Source organism: Pan paniscus, chromosome 13 (assembly GCF_029289425.2).
Source record: "Pan paniscus chromosome 13, NHGRI_mPanPan1-v2.0_pri, whole genome shotgun sequence".
Lineage (NCBI taxonomy): Eukaryota > Metazoa > Chordata > Mammalia > Primates > Hominidae > Pan > Pan paniscus.
Window position 1 is genome coordinate 104,474,885 of NC_073262.2, and position 24,845 is coordinate 104,499,729.

The 24,845-nt window shown below is 42.4% G+C and overlaps 1 protein-coding gene across 2 annotated transcripts in view; it reads left to right on the forward strand.

Annotated features, from left to right (window-relative positions):
• CDK15 (cyclin dependent kinase 15) overlaps window positions 1-24,845 on the forward strand; it is an 89,605-nt gene that overhangs the window by 45,129 nt on the left and 19,631 nt on the right. For both annotated transcript variants that reach the window (XM_024927937.4, XM_057301473.1), the window contains exons 10-11: window positions 3,331-3,394; window positions 20,403-20,451. In XM_024927937.4, the coding sequence (XP_024783705.1) occupies window positions 3,331-3,394; window positions 20,403-20,451 (113 nt within the window). The remainder of the gene's footprint in view (window positions 1-3,330; window positions 3,395-20,402; window positions 20,452-24,845) is intronic.

Below are 24,845 nucleotides of genomic sequence, written 5' to 3' on the forward strand. Positions count from 1 at the left end.
TGTGTCCTAATCACACGCTAAAGGTGGCTAAAGGCCCCACCTCTTAATACTGTTGCACTGGGGATAAAGTTTCAACATGAATTATGAAGAGAATACAAACATTTAAACCACAACAAGTCCTTTGCCCACTTTTTTTTTTGGAGACCGAGTCTCACTCTGTTGCCCAGGCTGGAATGCAGTGGCTTGATCCTGGCTCATTGCAACCTCCGCCTCCTGGGTTCAAGCAATTCTTCTGCCTCAGCTTCCCAAGTAGCTGGGATTACGGGTGTGCACTACCACGCCCAGCTAATTTTGTATATTTAGTAGAGACGGGGTTTCACCATGTTAGCCAGGCTGATCTCGAACTCTCGACTTCTGGTGATCCACCTGCCTCAGCCTCCCAAAGTGCTGAGATTACAGGCATGAGCCACCGTGCCCGGCCCTTTGCCCACTGTTTAATGGGGTTGTCTTCTTGCTATTGAGTTCCTTATATATTTTTTATATTAACCCCTTATCAAATGTATGGCTTGCAAATATTTTCTCCCATCGTAGGTAGTCTCTTCACTCTAATGATTGTTTCCTTTGCTCTGAAGACACTTTTTAGTTTTATTTATTCCCATTTGTCTATTTTCACATTTGTTGCCTATAAGCAGGTTAGAAAATTATACAGATTATAAATAGTTCCTGAATTTGTGTTTTACTAAACGTAGCCTACACAGATGAAAACAGGAAAGCTACTTCAGAATCTGTGATATTTGATGTCAGAAGTGCATCTCTGAAAGCAATGGGTCCATTCTAAATCTCCTAACCTCTAACCATAATTTGTTCTATATTTATCCTGAGATCTCGCTCTTAGGAATAAAAACACATTGAGAAGTCCTGAGTCTTTATTTTACTGTTTTTCTGAAGTGCCTGTAGTGTGTGTGTTTACATCTAAATAACAGCTGTCACCACTTTCTGATCAATTTTTAAAACTAATTTTAAATAAGTGTTTTTCATAAATAATCCTGGATTTAGTTCTAAAATCAGAATAAACTATGCAAACTTTGAATCCATTAATCAAAATGCTTTTAGTTTCCATTCCAACAAAGGCAGATAAACAGCCCCTTCAGACCACTGTGGTTTGAAACATAGCACTCACTGGCTGCCTTTTAAGAGCCTTCAGGGAGGGAGTAAAACAACAATTTTTGGTTTTCAGTTTCCCAGACAGTGAAGGAGAGATTTAGTAATTTTCTCAAGTGAAAAAGAATTCAATAACTTTCAAATAGAAACTGAGATCAAATTTCCAAATAAAGTATATTGAATTTTTGTTTAAACTTTTAAAATCTCAAGCTTAAAGCTTTGAACATAAGATTAAAAAAATTTTTTTTAGTATCCATTTTGTTGGCTTTAGTTAAATATCATACAAAGTAACCAACCATCTGGTAACTTTCACCTTAGAGAAAACATGATAGTGGTTGTCACCTATTTCTTCTATTGTTTTCTCTTCATTATCTTTGCTTTCTTTTCACTGCACTTTGCCAGCCAACAGAGGATGTATGGGTACATGTGACTCACACCCACTTGTTTACACATGCATCTGTGCAAATACATAAGATGGTAGGTTAAAAAAAGAAGAATTAGTTTCTTGTCCCCTGGCCTTCTCCCACAAAAGAAGAATTAGTCCAGTTGGTTTTTCAAAATGGATTCCAGGATTCTTAGTGTTCCCTCGGGCTCAGGGTGGTTGATAGGAAAAGCCTATAATCCTCTCAGTCACTTTTCAGTTTGTTTAGGGAATGGATCAAAGAAGGAAGATTTTACTGGGTGGCATGATTTTTTTATTATATGAGGGAAAATAGCACTTCACTGTCTTTTGTTTAAAGACAAGCTTAACAGATGCTAAAAAGTACATCTCTCAGCCAGATTCCTAGTCAACAAGCTGATAGATACTAAGATTCTGGATTCTTCATTGATTATATTCAGTCATTGTTGGGCAATTGACTCCCTGCCATAATAATTGGGCCAGTATCTATAACCAGCATTTTATAGATGGATTCGCTAGACTCTTTCTGTAAGAGATGTTTCTAAAAAGAGTTATAGTGAGATATGCTTCTAAGAAAAGTTATACTGTAGTAGTACAATGAAAGCTACTAGTGTTTTATTAGTATTTCACAAGAACAATGTTACTCTGTCTCCCATATATAACTGTCTATGGGCTTTTATGATTATTCTTTAAAAAAAAATACTAAGGTAATGCCTACCGGGGAACTCATGGTGCTGGCTTCATCCAAAGTCTGAGCTGTTTTGGCTTTATACTCCGAAAGACTTTATTTTCATACATCTTAACTAAAAACTGGGGCTTTAAATTGGTCATTCAAGGCCAGGCGCGGTTGCTCATGCCTGAAATCCCAGCACTTTGGGAGGCCGAGGTGGGCAGATCACGAGGTCAGGAGATTGAGACCATCCTGGCCAACACAGTGAAACTCCGTCTCTACTAAAAATACAACAACAACAACAACAAAAATAGCCAGGCATGGTGGCTTGCATCTGTAGTCCCAGCTACTCAGGAGGCTGAGGCAGGAGAATGGTGTGAACCTGGGAGGCAGAGCTTGCAGTGAGCCGAGATCGCATCACTGCACTACAGCCTGGGCGACAGAGCGAGACTCCGTCTCAAAAAAAAAACACATCGGTAATTCAAAGCATAGACCAGCCCTTTTCCAAGTGATGTTGTTCCCATGACAATCCATCAGTGAAAAACCAAATACCATATTCCAAGCTGCTAGTCACAGAGAAAACAAGCAGATGAGATGAATGTAATAGAAAAGACTAGAGTTAGTTTTGGGGTCATCTTTAGCCAACATTCCATTGCCTGAAGGTCAGTAATCTGAATCCTTTTTAATTTGAGCACATCAGGGAACAGCTGAATACCCATGCTGAGGCATAATTTAAGCTGTCAAGTGTCTCCTGTCAATATACATGTGGTCATCTGATGCAAGGCAAAGAGACAGTCACTCCTGCTTCTTTATATCCCTAGCTCCCAACATGGTGTCCTAATGCGTGATAATCATGCAGTAAATGTTCAGTGATGAGAACATGACTTTGAGCAAGGCTGTATGATCTGCCTCAGAACAAGTGAGTCAGTAAGAATGCAGGCCCCGGACCATAGGAATGTATTACAGTTTTGCCCAAGAAACCACAAACGTTGGAAACACTCAAGTTTCTTTCTCATATACATCAGCTGGTGTCATGCAATGGGACATACATCTGACGCTTCCCTGTTCTTCCCTGATCTGTCCTGCATGTCTCCATACCTCTTCCATCCACCTCATCTCCCCACCTCACCTTTCTTTTTCTTTGTTTGGCTTTATATAGGTGCTGGGAGTCCCTACAGAGGATACTTGGCCGGGAGTCTCCAAGCTACCTAACTACAATCCAGGTAATATTGATCTGAGCTTCTGAATACTCTGAGAATTAGTAATGTAAGGAGAGCATTGGCCATGCTAACAGGGCGTTCTTGTATTGTGAACTCAGCGGCAAAGATGGGTGTAGAGGAATTTCTACATTCATATATTCCCTGACTAATCTTTGTATGAGGAAGACACTGAAAGAGTAGCTGAGGTTAGACCAGTTCCCCAGCTCTGTAAAACACAAGTAGCAAGCTGAATAGAATTTGAAATGACTATTACTGTGGATTCCACATCCATTGTCAAATACCCAATGGCTCAAAAGAACAACTCAAAAGATGGGCTCACTTTTGGGCCCCCTGACTGTCATAAGTGTATTGATTAGTATTGAATTGCATATGTATAAAAAGAAAGCTAATGCAACAGAACAGAGGTAGAGGCTCGCTAGGCCTAGGACATGCCAAGTAAGCTGTCTGTAGGTTATACTTACTAAGAGTTCATTCATTGCCTGTAAACCTGACACTTGGTCATTGTCTCTCACACATTTCATCTTTCAAGACTGGCTTCTGGGATCGATTTAGAAGTGCTGGAAGTGTTATCCATGGGGGAATTCTTTGAGAAGCTGTCGCAGGGCCACATCAGAGGGATCAGATTAAGCAGTAGTCACTTCAAGGATGTTGAGACAGAGGGGAGGAGACAGGCACTGAACTACAGGATGAAGGATCATATTAGAAGCTGAAGAAGCAAATAAAGCCCATGCCAAAGCTGAGCTCTCACTGGCAGGGTTGAAGGGGAGGTAGAAAGGTACAGATAACGACAAGATTAGGGTGGATATGCTCCAAGCCAGATTTTTCTAGTCTTTATGGTCTTACATTGTTCCATTACTAAAAATGAAATCTTCCCAAATTGTTGTCCTTACTTTTTTTTTTTTTTTTTGAGATGGAGTTTTGCTCTTATCGCCCAGGCTGGAGTGCAGTGACATGATCTCGGCTCACTGCAACCTCCACCTCCGGGGTTCAAGCAATTCTCCTGCCTCAGCCTCCCCAAGTAGCTGGGACTACAGGAACCCGCCACCATGCCCAGCTAATTTTTTGTATTTTTAGTAGAGATGAGGTTTCACCATGTTGGCCAGGCTGGTCTCGAACTCCTGACCTCAGGTGATCCACTTGCTTCAGCTTCCCAAAATGCTGGGATTACAGGCATGAGCCACCGTGCCTGGCCTGTTGTCCTTACTAACTTTGGTATGAGATTATCCTGGAAGGGTTTCCTGAGAGCAAGAAATTGTAGGTAGAATTAAAATGTGATTAAAGAAGAAAATAAAATACATAGGGAGTTGGGGACTCTTTTTCTTATTTTCTTTAGCATCCAATACTTTTGCTTACAGCTGTCCATAGGGATCTGGCATCTTGAACCACCAGGATTATGGAAGCCCTACAGCAAGCTAAAGACTAACTGTAAAGTCCTTTCAGCTGCTTTGTGAATGGTTATATCTATTGCTAAAAGGCCTTAACATCATTTGCAAATAGTTTAGGATTTCTAACTATTTTTCTAGAGTTTAACACCTGAGAAAAATGCTACTCTCTGGTCACAGGACTTAGAATACTGTCTATTTCCATTGGTCTGAGATAGAGAAAAAAGAACAAGTTTCTTGTGGAGCCGTGGTCCAGTCTGCAAATTGCTCCTATCTCCAGTTGCCATGGTTTCCAGGAGAACGTGGCTCTCATCTTTTCCTGCCCTGCCTGTACTTCTCCCTGTCCACTCTGTTCTCTATTTTCCCTCAGCTTCCTAACTGAGGATGCCAGCAGAAGTTTAGAGTCACAGATGGATTGTAGGAAACAATTTGGATGATGCCAATACAAAGCTACTGTGGTGGGCATATGCTGCTCCCCCAAACTTCAGACATTTGGGTTTCAGGTTGGTCCAGGCAATCAACAGTGATCCTTAATACAAAATGTCTTGGTGAGAGCAACAATCAAGAAACTTGGCCAAAGTGCTTCCCTGCCAGATTGTGTGCTTAATAAGATAACTGGGTTCCAATAAAACAGAGAAAATATGTTACATTTTAAAAATTTTTCTGTTGTTTCAAAACAATGTGCAGTTTTTCTATATAAGAAGAAAAGTCTCCAGGCCCAACATCCATAGGGCTTATCATCCATTGTTTTTCTTTTAAGTTTTCAATTTAATCCAAATAAGTCAAAAATTTTCAGGCACCTACTATCTGCCAGGTGCTGTGCCGTGCGCTGGGGCTACACAGATGGAGAGGGTGCATTCTTGGATCTCTAGTGTTTGGGTTTGGATTCATTCACCCACACTCTTTCACCAGTTCTCTTTGTTACTGGGGTGCTCATTTGTGAGCCCTGCTTCCATGGCTTGGAGAGTTTGTGGCTGTGGGCCAGGCTGAGCTTATGGAGCAAAGGGAGTTGGAACCTTAGCCATAGACAAGATGTCTAAATCTGGATTTGGAAATCTTAAAAGTCCAGCCTATCTTGGGCCATGGGGTCAGTATTATTGATAACTCAATCCCAAGGACTGTGTTTTAAAAGGGTCTCCAACATCTGCATTTCAGGAACATCCTCTTACATGAGTCAATAAGTTCCTTTTGAGCTACCCCCTACCCATCCCCATCCCTGAGCTGCTGTGGCTTCTAAACACTTGAATGTCAGTGATTAAGGGGAGCAGAAGACAAGCTGGGAGCCAGGAAAGTATCACAGATGGTCACCGTGTCAGCAGCATTCTGGATGAGCTTCCCATTCCTTTCCTTTTCATTCTAAGTAGTCCTAGGAGCCCCCAAACTTTGAATCAGCCAGTACAATTTTGAGGGAGTCCAATTGTCCGGAACTTGGGAGAACCATCCAGTGTCCATCTATACCCATGCCTCCATTTCTAGGCCTTATCTGGACACCTCTAGGAGGACAGCAAAGTTTCCATTTGTACAGCTTTTAAAAAGTCACCTGATGCTGACCCAGTCGGATTTCTCTGACAGTTAACTGTTTTCTTGGAGCTTTGATGAGCAGGGTTGTAAGTTTTCTAGCCATCAATTCAGATTCTAGTGCCTGATTAAACCTGGGCAAGGTAAGAGGGTTGTATAATTTTGGAAACTTGCTTTTCCTTCCCTCCCTCCCTCCCTTCCTTCCTTCCCTCCCTTTCTCCCTCCCTTCTTTCCTTCCTTCTCTCTTTCACTCCCTCCCTCCCTTCCTTTCTGTCTCCCCCACTCCCCGTTTTAAGCAAGCTGGCTGAGAACTCTGTGTCCTCCACTTCAAAGGGCCAGTTGTCTTATTTTGATGTGGGCAGATTGAAAAGTAGGCTTTGAAAAGTAGGCGCTTTTTTTGTTTAATCTTTTCTCTTGGGATAGCTTTCAGAGCAATATATCCAAGTGTCAGTGAGGGGGTTCTGACGAGCACGGATTCCCAGACTCTCAGCAGGATCATTCTCTAACAGAAATATAAAAGTGAAATATTAAAAACCCTGGAACGTGAACTCCATCTGCAGAGTACCCAGTGTCTTGCCTGCTTTCACCAAGGGAAAAAAAATAAATCTTGAAAAAAGAGGGAGGAGAAAAAAAGTGTTTTGAGTAAGAGGTTTACAGGTTTAGTAGAGCATAGTAACATCCCCTCAAAGAAGTGGGTGTTGCTCTGTGACCCCCCAAAACGCTCCTCCTTTGACTCAGCCGCCAGAACACTCACCCTCCTCCGGCAGCACACCCCCTTTTCACATGCTAACTGAGGCGCCCGTGATTGGCTGAACAATAAACTGGTCACACTTGCTAAAGGGCTGCCGTCTTTCACACAATTAGCCAAGACACATTAATCAAGCTGGCGGGCCGGGGCTGCGCGGGCCTCCTGCAGTGGGGGAGGGGAGAGAGTTTGGTGAGTCTTAATAATACTCCACAGGAAGCAATAAAGAACCGCAAGCTGGAGAGGATTCTGCTATCAGAAAGTTGGAAGAGTTTAAAGCCCCAATGGATGCCGTAGCTAGAATGGACAGGAGTTGTGGCGCTGAAGATCCCAGAAACTTAGAGCAAATTGAATGTTGGTCTTGGCTAAAATCTGCTAGTAGAAGACAGTATTGTGTATTCAAATGGCGAACCTCTAGAGACATTTTTACAAAGTTCCTTTAGCCTTCTTAGCTCTCCCTACCACTCCCACGAAAATGCACTCAGGAGCCACTCTGCTTTGAAGACTCAAGCCCTGGGCGGTGGCTATGCCAAACCATACAGTGTAGGTTTCACCATCAGAACCAATAGAAATGAGGACTATACAAGAAGCAGAGAATACCATTCTGGATGAGATTTCCATTCCTTTCCATTTCATTCAAAGTAGTCATAAGCACCCCCAAACTTTGAATTCAGCCAGTACAATTTGAGGGAGCCCAGCGGGGAGATCAGTCGAGAGTTCTCTCAATTTAGAAGAAATTAAGAGAAAGTATTAGCTGGAAAGGTATTGGTCCTAAACTAAGCATCTGAAGGGTGTTAAAAATAGTTAATTTGGGGAGAGAAAAAGTTAACATTTGTATTTTTAATAATATTTTCTGATTTTTCTTTCTCAAATTCCCTTTAAATAGATGTTCCAATGGCAATACAGAGCTGATAAGATCATACCTTAGAAATCAGTTTGTTACAGAATCATGTAGAGCTTTTAAGAGAATCAACTAAATATTTAGACATTTCTCAACTAAAGTAAACGGAGGCCTTACTCCTCTGGAGGTTGTCCAGTCACCATCTCATTAGATGCAAAGATCCTGCGATAAAGAGAAACTTTTTTTCTTGCCTACATGATTGCAGCCCAGTTGTGGTTTTTAATGTGTCATTGATTGTTTCATCCAACTCCTTTTGCTCCACTGAAAGGGTCTGTCATAGCTCTGTTTGCTTCCTTAAACACGGTTTTTGAAAGCGCTCACGCTGTGTGAGCTCAAATCCTAGCATTAATGTACTGCTGGGTTCATTTCACCAAACTCAAAAGCGCTGAGTTTAAATCCCTCTCAATTCCATTTGAGGCACCAGAAGACTTTATCCTTCTCCACTAATGGTTCCAAGTTTACATCTAGATACTGGGGGTCAAGGACAGGAGAGGATTTAGAAATAACAGTGCATGACATTAGTCAATGCATTTGCCAAATTGGCAATTAGTTCCTGATGTGCGTGCAAAGCATTTTATTCCTGTCTCTTTGATGCTTGTTCCCGTAAAGAAGGGAATAGGGTCCACAGAGGCCTTCAAACTTTTAAAGAAATATCTGCTGAAAATCATGCCTGATTTGTGACATGAGCTCAGCCGCAGGGAAGCATCCGGGATTATCCTGGTTATTTTAGTCCTAGGAAAGAACACTGCACGTGGGAAGTTTTTCCACTAGGAGAACGTAATGAAAATCAAAAGGCAGGAAAGCGGTACTAAAAGCCCTGCAGGGACCAGAATCAGATGTACCATAAGCGACAGGCCAAGGGATGCCCAGTTGTTTTTCAGTATGCTTGCTTTATCAACTTCTGACCACCAGGTGGAAGCAAGAAACAGCATGGATGGCATACTGACATCGGACAGCATAGTACTGCAGCAATGCAGCCTTGTTCTAGGAATGTCTTATTTTGACCTTAAATCCAGTGTGAGAGCTTCACTGCGTCTGAAACCACCATGAGACAGAAGATGATTAAAATGATCCTTGTCCCCACTGGGATGATAAAGAGCTATTCTGCTTTGGGCTCAATGAGTTCTGAGCAAGTCTCTGTGTTTGCTGTGAGCACAAGCTAAGGTCTGCATCTGGGTCGGCATCAGCTTGGTTGTATGAGCTATTAGCCAAGGGAGTTATTCAGTGGGTTGAACTAAGGGGAAAGATATTGGTAAAAGAGGCTTTAACTGCAGGCATCAATTCATATGGAACTGTAAGTCCAAGCTCCCCCTTTTACTATCTGGGGTAACTTGAGGAAGTTACTTATTTCCTAGTTCTGTAATCTGCAAAATGGGAGAAATCCTATCATTGAAAAAGTGTTTCCTATGTGCCAGACACAGAACATACACAATTGCTAATCCTATTACTGCCTGCCAAGATCGATGCTGGGTGGAGTAGCCCGATTCTACAGATGAGGAAACAGAGGCTTTCTCCTAGGCTCACAGAGAGGTGTATACTTATTGGAAATGGCTGAAATCTGCATCCAAACCTTGTTCTCCTTTCATTAATCATGTTGTATCCCTCTGTCTCATTTTGCAGGATGAGTCTGAAAAATAAATGATATTGAATTGCATCTGCTATAGTGCCTAACTTTTAGTAGGTGCTCAATAAAAGTTCCCATTCGGTTTTTTTTTGTTGGTTTGTTTTTTTTGTTTTTCTTTTTTTTTTTTTTTTTTTTTTTTAGATGAAGTCTCACTTGTCACCCAGGCTGGAGTGCAGTGGCATGATCTCGGCTCACCGCAGCCTCCGCCTCCTGGGTACAAGCGGTTCTCCTGCTTCAGCCTCCCGAGTAGGTGGGAATACAGGCGCACGCCACTGAACCCAGCTAATTTTTGTATTTTTAGTAGAGACAGGGTTTCACCATGTTGGCTAGGCTGGTCTCGAACTCCTGACCTCAAGTGATCTACCTGCCTCAGCCTCCCAAAGTGCTGGGATTACAGGTGTGAGCCACTGCCTCCATTTGGTTTTTTACACAGTGTGGAAGTTCAGCTGCTCAGTGACTTGCCATGGTTCAGACCCAGTGACAGGTGTGTGAGAACTGATGCTATCTCTGCTCCCTTAGAAATCTTGGCTTTCTTCTAGAGGTCAGAAATACCTCCAGGCACCAGAACTGACTTTTGTTTTTACTTGCATGGCCTAAACCTTGCCTGAATCCGCACATCCTAAGAGCTGACTCTGAGTTTTCAAACGCCTACCTAAGTCAGTTGTGTGCCCGTTAAGGCTGTTCTTATTTGGTGATGGGTCCATTCTGCTCCCCACACCTAGACTGCAGTAATATGTCTGCCCACTCTATACCCACAGGGCCTTTCCCTGAGAGAATCCTTGTCATCTACATGCTACATAATGGGTATCCAGTAAGGGCTACTAAATCACAGACAACATTAGCGTTACCATTGTTAATTTCACCCAAACATGGTATAGTGGAAAGAGTGCTGAAGTTTTCTACAGAGCACACCTGACCACTTCTAGTGCTTCTAGTATTTTACACAAGCCCCCTACCTGGCACAGAATAAGTAGTCAGTAGATATTTGTGAAATGAAATCAATGACTAAGAGTTAGAAAACCTGAGTTCTAGTTCCAATTGCACCCTCTTGGACTCTAAATAATTCTTATTGTCTGCTTTGCAAAGAAGAACATGTAAGTTATTATTCACCTTATTAATGGTAATAATAATTGAGGACTAACTATGAGCTAGACACTTTACATATTTTACTTTACTTTGATTCACAACAGCCTTATCAGATAGAGACAATGTTGTAAACCCTACTTTACTGATGAGAGAGCTGAGGCTTTGAGAGAGGTATGTGACTTGCCTAGGGTCACCTAACCAGGAAGGGGGTGACCTAGAATATCCACACCTGTTGGACTCCAAGTGGGTCGTAGCCGTATTCCACTTTACCTTAATTATCAAAGGGCAGATATAATGATTTGGTAATTAAAACAGTGCCCTAGACTGGGGACTGGCCATAAACTTTTGCAGGTTCATTTCCAAATGATTATGTCTTTCCACCCAGACTTGATTTTAGAATCTGTGAGCCTGGCGACATATTTCAGGAGTGTAATCTGAGTGGAGTTCCTACCCTGGGACTCCAGCAGCCTCCCTCGCTACGGCTAATGAAGCCACTGGCGTTCACTGAATCTATGAACCTCGATTGGGCTCATTACTGTCTCACTTCTGGAGCGCTGCTGAAAGCTCCTGGGGAGTTACTATTAACATCTTTATTAACCCGTCCCCCAAATCAGTCAGTGAAATTAATTTAGATACACAGCCACTTTGATCTTCATTAATGGTTGCTTCTAGTTTCTACATTTATTTTTAGTTTTCTCATCTTTAATTTATTTGGTGTCAATTATTAGTTTTTATTGAGGGAGGAGTAGATGATCTTAAAGTAATTAAGATTAGGAAAAATTGCAAGTGAGTGAAAGCAGGTAAAAAGTATTTTTTCTAAAGTAAAACCCCAAGAATATATACAATTTTAATTTATTAATTAAAAAATAATAAATAAATGTTCTTAATGTTAAAAAGAAATAAAATTTCCTTCCAAGTTGAAGAATACAAGAGGCCTGCCTCAAGGTGCCAAATAACATGTAAATGGCTCAAACCAGAGCCTCCTTCTCCATGTTTATGGCCAGTGCTTTGCACCATCAAGCTCTGTAAAACACAGAGCTGGGGCTGGGTGTGGTGGCTCACTCCTGTAATCCCAGCACTTTGGGAGGCCGAGGCGGGCGGATCACTTCTGTAACCCCACCACTTTGGGAGGCCGAGGCGGGCGGTTCACTTGAGGTCAGGAGTTCGAGATCAGCCTGGCCAACAGGGTGAAACCCTGTCTCTACTAAAAATACAAAAATTAGCCAGGTGTGGTGGCAGGCACCTGTAATCCCAGCTACTCAGGAGACTGAGGCAGGAGAATCACTTGAACCCAGGAGGCAGAGGCTGCAGTGAGCCAAGATCATGCCACTGCACTCTAGCCTGGGCAACAGAGTGAGACTCCATCTCAGAAAAACAACAACAACAAAAAAAAAAACACACATAAACAGAGCAGGTACACAAGTGGGCTCTCCTGAGTTACTTTAACGTTTTTAAAGTAAGGTTTAATATATTTATTTCATTTTTATTTTTCATCCAACCATCTACTTCTTATTTATTCAGCAAATATGTATTGAATGCTACGTACTAGGGACTGAGAGAGTAAAAAATAAATATGACACTGGTACCTGCCTTCCAGGAATGTAGTCTAGAGGGGAAAATAAATAAATAATACAATGTGGGAAGTATACTACAGCAGCATTGCCTGGGGATCTTTAAGAAACTAGGGAAATCTTGGACTTGGCTGTGATATGACAAGAAAGAACAGGAAAATAAAAGAAAAGAAGGAACTAGGGAAACGGCCCTCTTAATTTGGGGAATTTAGGGATAGTTTTATTTATTTATTTTTTGAGATGAAGTCTCACTCTGTCACCCAGGCTGGGGTACAGTGGCGCGATCTTGGCTCACTGCAACCTCCACCTCCAGGGTTCAAGTGATTCTCGTGCCTCAGCTTCCCAAGTAGCTGGGATAACAGGCGTGCGGCCCCATGCCCAGTTAATTTTTGTATTTTTAGTAGAGACGGGGGTTTCACCATGTTGGTCAGGCTGGTCTCGAACTCCTGACCTCAAGTGATCCACCCACCTCGGCCTTCCAGAGTGCTGGGATTACAGGCATAAGCCACCGTGCCTGCCCTAGGGATGGTTTTTAAAGAAAGAGATGTGAGCTTGGCCTCCCAAAGTGCCGGGATTACAGGCATGAGCCACTGTGCCCGGCCACCCCTGCTATTTTATTCAAAGGAAACAGAAGGGGGAAGGAACAGATTTATAGAGAAGGTAATGAGTATAAGGTTTTAACATTTTGAGATTAAGGTATCTGTGGAACCACAAAATGGAGATATCTAAAAAGCAAGTAGAAATATAAACTGTGAGTACAAAAGTCCAGCCTAGAAATACAGAAGTCACATGCTTAAATCGGTATTTAAAGCCTCAGGTGTGAATTTAGTTGCCCAAAGGAGAGAGTGTAGAGAAAGAAGAAAGGACAGTGAGGGAACCCTGTGGGGCCAGTACTGCAGGACTGGGTAGAGGGAAGGGAGTCTTTAGAAGCTGAGAAGGAACAGCCAGAGGAGCTAAAAGAGACTAGTAGGTAATCCTAGCAATACCATGGAAATCATACGCCCAGCACTCACTGGAAGAGGGCTGGGTTCCATGCCTGTGTATTCTCAATGCTGAGCTCATTGGCTGCATGCGGTGGCCCTTCAATATTTGTGGAGACTACAAGGAGTGGTCAATGTCAAATGATGCCTCATTAAATACAACACTCACTGAAAAGCATGATCAAGCCATAGGTCAAAAATCATTTGTTGGGGTAGACAGAGTTCAGTCATAGCCCTGCCTCTAAGAGAGGGGAGAGTCCTGACTATGCCCATTCCCTCCACCTTCTCCATCCACCAGGAGCAAGGCCTGGTCTCTCCTTCCTTTACAGAGACCTCAGGAACAGGCTTTAGCGGATGGGATATTTTCTCAGAATCCACAGAAAGTTTTGATTCACAATTAGAAAAGTGATACGCTACAAATATGAGTTGGAGGACCAAGGTTGAACAATGCCAAGGAGCACCCTCAGTGAGGACACTGGCTTTTAGAGCATCCTGATGATGCTCAAAGGGGACTCTAAAGCTTGGGAAGGGCCAGGTGCAGTGGCTCACGCCCTTAATCCCAGCATTTTGGGAGGCCGAGGCGGGTGGATCGCCTGAGGTTAGGAGTTCAAGACCAGCCTGGCCAACATGATGAAACCCCATCTCTACTAAAAATACAAAAATTAGCCAGGTGTGGTGGTGTGTGCCTATAGTCCCAGCTACTCGGGAGGCTGAGGCAGGAGAATCTCTTGAACCTGGGAGGCAGAAGTTGAAGTGAGCCAAGATCGTGCCACTGCACTCCAGCCTGGGCGACAGAGCAAGATTCCATCTCAACAATAAAAAAAAAAAAAAAAAAAAAAAAAAGCTTGGGAAGCCTTGAGCCAAATGCTAGAGAAACTTCCAAGCCAGCTACCTGAGGAAGAGTGAAGCAAACAGTTTTGAGGGCATGAGTGAATGTGTGTGTGTGTGTGTGTGTGTGTGTGTGTGTGTGTGTGTGTTTGGGGTGAGGGTGAAGGGCACGTAGGAGAAAAAGAGTTACAGATTTTGGCAGTGCAGTTTTCAAGTTACTGCTTCAGATAGCGAAATAAGGCTAACAACATTATCAACTATTTAAATATACGGTATCTCAAGAATGCATTGTATTCAGGAAATTCCAGAGGTGTAGTTCAGTAGACAGCACTATAAGATAACCTTAGGGTGATTGTGGCAAGACTATAGTAACTAGAAAATGTTTTACCTTGAGCTGAGACTCAGAATGGTGCAGTGATGTTTTACTAAATCAACCAACAAATCTCTGTTGACTAAGGTTACCAGATTTGAATTCCGTTGTGAAATGAGCTTTATTAAATATTTATGAAAAATGGACTATTTTTACTATGGTAGCAACAGTTCTGCCCTCATTTTGATTTCACTCCACTTAGTTTGGAAATTTAAATGCTCTGCTTTATTACTTTCCTTTTGCAACTTTGCTTTTCCTACCTCGAATTCCAATTGAACTCAAATGAGAACTTTTTTAGAGAGAACTGCAGAGGGATGAGAAGGAGAAAAATCAGGTCTAATGATTTACTCTTGTCTTTGGAAGGAGAAGGGAAACAAGCTACCTCCAGACCTATTATTTTTAGAGGCTATTGAAGCCAGAGAAACCAGACTCCTCTTGAAATGGTGCTGTGTGAAATGCCTATCTGTTTGTGGATCATTCTCTCACTGATCACTCACAGCTTACCTACTGGGAAAAATCAATGGGAGAGAGGCAAGGTCATTCAGCCTCAGGTTATCTGCCTGAGTGGGAGGGCAGGCCACAAACAGGCGACAGGCTTTGCTTCTGCTTAATAGCAGCTCCCTGACTGACCTGGACACATCCATTCCTGTCTCAGCTAATGTAGCTACAAAATAGAGGTGGGAGGGGCGTCAGCACAATCCTTCTACCCCAAACATGGACTCAAGTACAAAATGTTGTTATTCCTGGGGTCCTGGGGCAACTATTACAGGTCATCCTTTTCTGGCAGAATTTACGAGAACTGAATTTTCCCTTGTCATGCTTCCTCTCTCACATCCCTGAACAAACATATTAAGTATGTGTCAGACACTGTGTTCTGCAACATGTATATACATTGATTAATTAAATTCTTACAACAACCTCATTTGAGTTGTTACAGATGAGGAAATGAGCCTCAGAGAAGTGTTTGTTGAGTTGCTGGTGAGTGATAGACCCTGCCCTCTTTGCTAGACCAAAGGTCCTCTGCCTTAGCTCCTCACTGGAAAATTCTGGAGACCATTGAAGACATAATAACAGCCCAGGCATGGTGGCTCATGCCTGTAATCCTAACACTTTGGGAGGCTGGGGCTGGAGAATTGCTGGAAACTGGAGTTTGAGACCATCCTGGGCAACATAGGGAGACCTAATCTCTACAGAAAATTTTAAAAATTAGCCAGAAGTGGTGGTGTGCACTTATGATCCCAGCTACTCAGGAGGCTGAGGCAGGAGAATGGCTTGAGACCGGGAGGTCAAGGATGCAGTGAGCTGTGATCATGCTCATGCCATTGCACTCCAGCCTGGGCAACAGAATGAGAACCTCTTTCAAAAACCAAAAGAAACTCATAATAACAGTACAATAAGTAACCAATGTCTGGACCCTTCCCAGGCTAGTTGAATCAAACCTCAGGGCTTCCTTTCTCGTAAAGGTTTCCAGACGATGCCAGTATGCAGCTCCCTTTGAGAACCTACCTCTCCAAAATGAGAGGTCAGAACCAAAAGAAGAAAAGGAATAAGATTAACACTTACTGAGCCCCTACAACTGGCCACGTGCTTAATCTTTTGTAATTCTCCCAGCAACTGGAAAATGATTCCCATTTTACAGATTTGGAAACTTCTCAATTATTTAACCAGAGAGGCTAAGCAATTTCCCTAAAGTCTCAAAGCTCGTAAGTGGCAAAAAGGAGACTTGAGCTTGGGCTTGTGTTCATGTTACCATACTACCAAGCTAAGAAACACACCACTGACCCACACTGAGGACTCAGAAGAAATCAAGTCAGACTTAGAGGAACTGGGGCTTGGAGCAAGTTAGAATTTTAGTAGAAGACATTTAGAGGAGGTTTCCAAGGAGAACTAACAATAAGGCAGGAACACCTGAGTGGGAGAGAGAGGGATGTTATGTCAGAAAGGGAGAGAAGCAGGAAAAAAAGAGACAGAGTGAAGAAATTTTTATATTACATTTACTATCCTACTTTCACAACTCTATGCAGTAGAAACTATTACTATCCCTCTTCTGCAGGTGGGAAAACTGAGGCCCGGTGAGGTTAAGCAATATCTTCCGGTCACACAGCTGGTAAGAGGCATAGTGTGGGTTCACCCGGGTCCTGGGTCCAAGTGCCTGGCCACGCATTGTTTATACTGCCCATAACTTTTCAAAGGAAGGGAAAGAGGAAGGAAAAGCAGATAGGATTTATTTTGTTTAATGGTCCAGAGCAGGCATTTTGCACTCATTATTTCATTGGTTCGCTTCAGGTGAATACCACCTTCAATTTGCATTGAGAAAACTGAGGGTTGCCCCTACAGAATGCGAGAAAATTTTTGCAATCTACTCATCTGACAAAGGGCTAATATCCAGAATCTACAAAGAACTTAAATAAATTTACAAAAAAAAAAACCATCAAAAAGTAGGCAAAGGATATGAACAGACACTTCTCAAAAGAAGACATTTATGCAGCCAACAGACACATGAAAAAATGTTCATCATCACTGGTCGTCAGAGAAATGCAAATCAAAACCACAATGAGATACCATCTCACACCAGTTAGAATGGCAATCATTAAAAAGTCAGGAAACAACAAATGCTGGAGAGGATGTGGAGAAATAGGAATGCTTATACACTGTTGGTGGGAGTGTAAACTAGTTCAACCATTGTGGAAGACAGTGTGGCGATTCCTCAAGGATCTAGAACTAGAAATACCATTTGACCCAGCAATCCCATTACTGGGCATATACCCAAAGGATTATAAATCATGCTAGTATAAAGACACATGCACATGTATGTTTATTGTGACACTATTCACAATAGCAAAGACTTGGAACCAACTCAAATGTCCATCAATGATAGACTGGATTAAGAAAATGTGGCACATATACACCATGGAATACTATGCAGCCATAGAAAAGGATGAGTTCATGTCCTTTGCAGGGACATGGATGCAGCTGGAAACCATCATTCTGAGCAAACTATCGCAAGGACAGAAAACCAAACACCGCATGTTCTCACTCACAGGGGGGAATTGAACAATGAGAACACTTGAACGCAAGGCGGGGAACATCACACACCGGGGCCTGTCATGGGGTGGGGGGCAGGGGGAGGGATAGCATTAGGAGAAATAGCTAATGTAAATGATGAGTTAATGGGTGCAGCAAACCAACATGGCGCATGTATACCTATGTAACAAACCTGCAGGTTGTGCACCTGTACCCTAGAATTTAAAGTACAATAATGAAAAAAATTAAATTAAAAAAATCAGAAAAAAAAGAAAGAAAACTGAGGGTTGCCATGGATGGTCAAAGTATCTTACATGAGGTCTCAGCAAAACTGAAGCAGCAGAGTCTGTATTGAAACCCTAAGTCAGCTAACCCCCAACCCACGTGCCACAAGAACCCCACTCAAGTTAGAAAGAGTATTAAAATATTGAAGGCCAAAAACACAGCACATAGACCTTTCAGAAGGGAAAAATAGAAAATGGGAAAGGATGGAAATGGATTTCATTTTGTTGATTGAAATTGGGAGATGACTGAATGAGGAAATATTTTGATTTTGTTTGGCCAGGGAAGAGCTGTAAATAGGCAGCAGAAAGTGGTTTGAAGAGAAACATACTAAACAAATGCCAGATATTCTTATCTTTACTGGTTATTTTGAACTTAGGCAAAATCATACTGAACAGAGAGTAAATAACCTGTATAGACAATTGCTTCTCTTAGTGCCCACCTGGGACTATAAAATGCCAGCAGAGAGGTCCACATTTGATTGCACCTGACCTCGAAAACTCAGCTGAAGTCACTTTCTTTGATCACTCCTTTCACTCTACAACTCTTAGCACTATGAATTCAAATTTTCATTGAACTTCCTTTTGAAATTACAAAATAATATTGTATATGCTTTATTTCAAAAATGTTTGAGAAAATGGGCAAAGAAGGAAAAAGGGTAAGCCCCTGTAACCACCACCACTATCTAGTGAGTAGTCTTCCAGATCTATGTGCATGCCAACATGAACAGATGAGTATTATCAAATTAATTTTTGCCCAACCATGATTAAATTCTTTGTTGTGATGAACAGCCTTGGTTTATTCCATTTATATAAGAACTGGAGGAAGAGATTTTTAAAACCAAAATAATGGTTGGGAACGTTGGTTCATGCCTGTAATCCGAGCACTTTGGGAGGCTAAGGTGGGAGGAACACTTGAGGCCAGGAGTTCGAGACCAGCCTGGACAAAAAAAAAAAAAAAAAGTGAGACTCCCATCTCTAAATAAATTAAAAAACAAAACAAAACAAAAAAAACAGATGTGGTGGTGTATGCCTGTGATCCCAGCTACTCCAGAGGCTGAGGTGGGAGGATCACTTGAGGCCAGGAGTTCTAGGCTGCAATGAGCCATGATCATGCCAGTGTACTCACCAGCCTGGGTGAGATCCTGTCTCTAAACAAACTAACAAACAAAATAATTACATTTCAGGCCTAAGAAAAATATAAGGCAGAAATACCATTTTGAATGAGAGTTGAAATATTATTTTCTCAATTTGGAGTGGACAATAAAGGAAATTTGATAAAGAGCATCCATCAGCTTGCCTCCCCTGCAGCTCCTCTTACAGCCCTTACATAGAAGAAGCATTCAGTTAGTATTTCTTGAGTGAATCAGAAATCATTCCCTTTTAGGATGGTTTTTGTTTGGGTTAAATGGTATCAATACTAAGAATCATGGAAACACATACACCCAAATATAAATGTTATAGAGTGCTCCAATTTTTATTATCACCTATTTTGGAATATTCAAGCCAGGATTCACTTCCATTTTTACCACAAGTGACATATAAAATTAGCTCCCCTTACTTTTTTATTTTTTATTTTTATTTTTATTTATTTATTTTTTTGAGACAGGGTCTTGCTCTGTCTCCCAGGCTGGAGTGCAGTGGCACAATCACGGCTCACTGCAGCCTCAACCTCCTAGGCTCAGGTGATCCTCCCAGTTCACCCTTTCAAGTAGCTGGGACTATAAACACATGCCACCAGGCTCAGTTGTTGTTGTAGGGACAGGTCTCACTATGTTGTCCAAGTTGGTCTTGAACTCCTGGTCTCAACTAATCCTCCAGCCTGAGCCTCCCAAAGTGCTGGGATTATGGGCAAGAGCCACCACGCCTGGCTCCCCTGACTTTTTTTTTTTTTAACCACTTTTGAGTCTTTAAGACTGCCTCATTATTCATCACATTTCACGCGCGTATACTTGTTCTCCCAAATGAATTGTAAGCTCTGCAGAGGTAGTGGGGTTTCTTTTGATCTGTTTTGTATTCTTCCCAGCACTTGGTACATGCTCTGCACACAGTGTATGTTAAACAAATATTTGTTGACTTTACTGAATATGTTGACTGTATTAGTTTGCTGGAGTTGCTGTAACAAAGTCACAAACTGGGTGGCTTAAGCAACAGAAATTTATTGTCTTACAGTTCTGGAGACTGGGAAGTCTGAAATTGAGGTGTTGGCCTGGTTGGTTCCGTGGGAGGGATGTGAGGGAGAATTTGTCCCAGGTCCCTCTCCTTGGCTTGTTGATGGTCGTCTTCTCCTTGAGTCTCTTCGCCTCACCTTCTCTGACGCACGTCTATTTCTGGGTCCACATTTTGCCTTTTTAGGAGGATGTGAGTCAAATTGCATTAGGGCCCACCCTAATGCTTTCATCTTAACTAATTACATCTACAATGACCCTATTTCCATATAAGATCATATTCTAAAGTAGTTGGGGTTAGGACTTCAACATGTGAATTTTGGGAGCACATAATTCAACCCATAATAGTGACCTTTCACCAAATCATAAAAATTCAGCAGGAGATGAGGCTTTAAAAATCACATTAGCCTACCTGATACTTGAATCATTTTTTTAAACCAAGCCAAGAAGAGCATTTAGAATTTTAACAGTATATTTGGCAACAGGGTTTTCGGGTGGATTTTATTTTTTAACGCCCTCTGTATGCTTCCCAGAATGGTTCCCACTGCCTACGCCTCGAAGCCTTCACGTTGTCTGGAGCAGGTGAGTACTACCTCAGGAAGGGATCTTTAAGCAGGATTGGAGAGACATTTCCCTGGATCTCAGTCCACTGAACAGCAGCCCCCGAGCACTTCCATGTGGGGGCTCTAAGCTGTAGGAAGATGCCTCTGGGAGCGCCAGACCCCTGAGAGTCTGTTAGTTTTTCTCTATGAACCATTCTACTTTCAGTGAGTTTGGTCATTAAAATTGTTTTGTGTCCCTCAGCCATGCCCCAGGCCCTGAGAACAGGGAGTGTTGGTCTGCAAGAGAACCTAGTGGGTTTATTATTCTCTGACACAGAGAAACCAAATAACATCATTGAGTGGCTATTGGAGGGGGGGCAACTTGATTCATGGGGGTCATGCTTTCCCAGGCCCTCTCTACGCAGTCTCGGCTCAGACCAGGGCAGACTTTTATTACCAGCTTTCAACAAATCCCTAGTTTCTTTTGCAAAGTAAAACAGATAATAGAGACATTCCGGGAATAGTTAGCTAACTAAGCTGTGCCAGGCAACCTCCGGGCTAAGAAGAACTCAGTGTTTTCGGACAATGACCAATTACAATAACCAGTATTATTTGATCTGAGAGTAATTAGCCGAGGCTCTGTTCTTTTTGCTTCAGTGAGGAGGCAAAAAGGGCAATGAGGAAAACATCAGAGACGGGGAAACGAGCTCAAATGTCAAAGAAAAACACACTCTTGCAGGTGGGGAGAAGTGGAAGAGCTTCACTGGCCAAGATCCTGACTGAACACTCGAACATTGTTTTTCCCTGAAAATATGGTAGAATTTAACTTAACCAAAAGTTGTTTGAATTCTTCACTCTTACCGTTCATTTCCTTTAAAAAGCCTCCACGTAGAATAAAATATCAGGGTACAAAGAGTAAAATAGGTTAGGAACATAGAACTGTGAACTACCAGAGATCTTTCACTGGGAGGGACAGGTATCTCCAGGACATCTGCACCCTCCACTCTTATTTTCAACAGCACTGTATAACCTGAAACCTTTTGGAGACAGGTTCTAGGGAACTACTGTTTATCACTTCATTCAAGACGTGCAGTATAGTCAGGATCCTTCCCCTCTACCTAGAGATATGTGGATTTTAGCATGCCCCATGGCTTTCTTTCATGTCACTATCAGCTTCCAAAGTAAATGGCAACTCTCAACCTGAGAACCATCTTAATACTCCATGCTGCTGCTGCTGCAGCTGCCCCTGTCCCATGGCAGAAGATAGTTCACCAGCCTCCTGCTATCACCCCACCAGCCTTTCTTTCGAGGGCTGAGCAAGGCTTGAATTCTCTGAATATCTCTCTGGCTTTTCTGACGATATAGCACCCATGGCCTCTGCGCCTTCCCTTGTCCCCTAGCAATATGTATTCACCTTTTCTCAGACTTCTGGCTTCTCTGCTCAGATCTTTAACACAGGAAGTAATGTCTAGGCTGCGCCCGGTGGCTTACGCCTGTAATCCCAGCATTTTGGGAGGACGAGGTGGGCAGATCACCTGAGGTCAGGAGTTCAAGACCAGCCTGGCCAACATGGCAAAACCCCGTCTCTACTAAAAATACAAACAATTAGCCGAGCGTGGTGGCATGTGCCTGTAGTCCGAGCTACTCGGGAGGCTGAGGCATGAGAATCGCTTGAACCCGGGAGGCGGAGGTTGCAGTGAGCTGAGATCGTGCCACTGCATTCCAGCCTGGGAGACAGAGTGAGACGCCGTCTCAAAAAAAAAAAAAAAAAAAAAAGTTGGGGGGAGGTAATGTTTAGGGGTGTTTAGAGGTATGTTGTCTAATACAGTAGCCATTAGCCACATGTGGCTATTTAACTTCTTAATTTACTTAAATTAAGTTTAAAATTCCATTCTGTTGCACTAGCTGCATTCCAAGGATTCAGTAGCCACATTGGAGTAGTGACTATGATATTGGACGGAGCAAAAATAGAATATCTCCATCATCATGGAAAATTCCATTGGCAGCGTTAGCCTGGATTATCACATGGGAAAATTCTTGGCTCTTGGAAGGGCTCTGTGAAAGGGTTAACATTAGATGGGATATATACTATGTACCTAGCAGGGTGCTACATATATTATTATATTTAATCCTTACAAATATCATTCCCAGGTCAAAGATGAGGAAACTGAGGCTGAGAGAAGTTAAGTAACTTGGCCAAGGTAGTCCACCTAAGTAAGTGGTAGAGCCAGGATTCATCCGGTACCCAGGTCTCTGTGGATTTGGCTGTTGAATCAGGTTGCAGATGTGGCGAGTAACAAGCAGCCGAAGTGTCACTGGCTTTTCTACACAATCCCTGCAGAGGTGCAGTGGTGCAGTGGAACCATTCACAGGCCTGTAGATGAATCCCCGGGGCTTGCTTGAGGTTTGATGGTGATCTCCTTAATGTGGGCCTAGTAGGTACGCACTCACTTTTTAGATTGATTGGCAAATTGTAGGACAGCTTCTGCAATGTTTCTTCCTAGTATTGGATGTATTTCTGACTGTGGGCATCTACTACATCCCAAACTGAGAACATTTAAAAAGTGCCTACTCTATCCCTGCCCTGTTCCTCTTCCTGTAGGTCTAGGGGGAAAACCAAAGAACCCAGTTGAGCTCATACTGACCAGCCTGTCCTGCACCTCGGAGGTCAGTGGCAGTGCTGTGGGTGGGAGACTTTTGTACTCAGAGCCAGGCTGTGCTAGGAAATCAAAACTGCTGTCCCAGACCCCTGAGAACAACCAGATTTTAGAAGTATGGAGTGATGGGTTAGTAGATGGTGTTTTACGCAGTCACAAAACTCAATTTTCATTTTTGCTTATTGTTTGTGTTTCTATTCTGGACTTTTAAGATTACATGTAGCTGTCCTGGCCCCCAGCACATCTTTTAGGATTGATACACAATTTTAATTATTTTTATGACTTTTATAAGCAATGGGGCCTGTGGCAATTCAGGTGGGTTGGAATGAATTTATTATCCTTGCCCACAGGGATGAGCACGCTCTTAGGCTGCTGGCAGAAATGGAAACTGGTACAGCTCTTCTAGCTGATAGTATGAATCTACAGCTCTTCTAGCTGATAGTATGAATCAAATACTTTAACATGTTGTATATATCCTTCCACCGAACATCAATTCTAAGAATTTATCCTAAGGAAATATACACAAACCCACAAAGATTTCTCTTTGAGAATATTTGTTACAGCGTGATTTTGATAGTACTACCTCCATCCCAACAATAAAGGAAACAACTCAGATAGGAGTCTAGCTCTGTAAATTATGATACACCTACATAATCGAACGATAACAGCCAGTAAAATAATGTCCTAGAAAGTGATTCAAAGTTATGGGAAGACGATCAAGGTAGTTCAATGGAAAAAGTAGGTTAGAAGAGCATGTATAGTATGATCCCATTTTTTTGTAAAACAAAAACTATACCTGTCTAAAAGCAAAGGACTGAAGAAAACAAAGACCTCAAGCAATGGTGATTATCTTTGAGTATCAGAGGATTATCTCAGAGTGATGGGCTAGTCATAATTTTCCTTCTCTGCATTTTCTAAGTGCTCTACAAATAAGTATGAATTATTTTGGCATTGGAACACTTCTCACCTCTTGAAATGTTACTAGAAGGACTGATTTATCACAGGATTCTTTACTTTTAATAGCAGATTCTCATTAATTGGGCGGGGGGTTTTCCTACCTCTGCAAGATACTCCTGTCATGTTTGGTAGTTAACATCACAAACCTAAGAGTATGAATTCACATTTACCTTGGAAAGGTGCTGGTAGGCAAATTAACATTTGTGATGTTCATTTTTTTATGCCAATGTTTATTTTTAAAGTAGGGGTTGTAACCAGTGGATAATTGTTCCAGCGGGAGTTAGAGGTGGTGGCCACATGTACAACTATGACAGTAAAGGCAATTGGTAGCAAGCAAGGCCATAGGTGACAGGAAAAAGCATAATGATACAAACATGGAAGATGTCAGTAAATCAACATTTGTGCCCAAAAAGTAACATTTGTTTTCCTGGGACTCTTTCCTCAGCCTTGCAAAAAGAGCTCAATGTGCAATAGCAAGGCGGCGATTACTGGGGCACTTGCCAAAGGCCCAGATCCTAATGGTCTTGCTACCAGTGCTGCCAGTGAAGGTTTGTGTTCATGTGGGGTGGAGTTGGCTTGTACAGGGGAGACCGACACACACTTGGCTCCTAGGAGGAAGAGTCTTCACTTGCCCACTTTGCCCTGGTGACCACCTCTACCAGCGAAGGAGAAGGAGAAGCAAAGTGCAGCAGTCATAGTTCAGAGGCTGTGAGACTGGAACAAGTCCAGAAACTACCAGAAGCCCTGAAACAACCCTGTGGGGAGGGTGAGGGTAGGTTCTGTTGGTTGAAATGGAAAATCCTAAAAAAGAGGTCCTTGC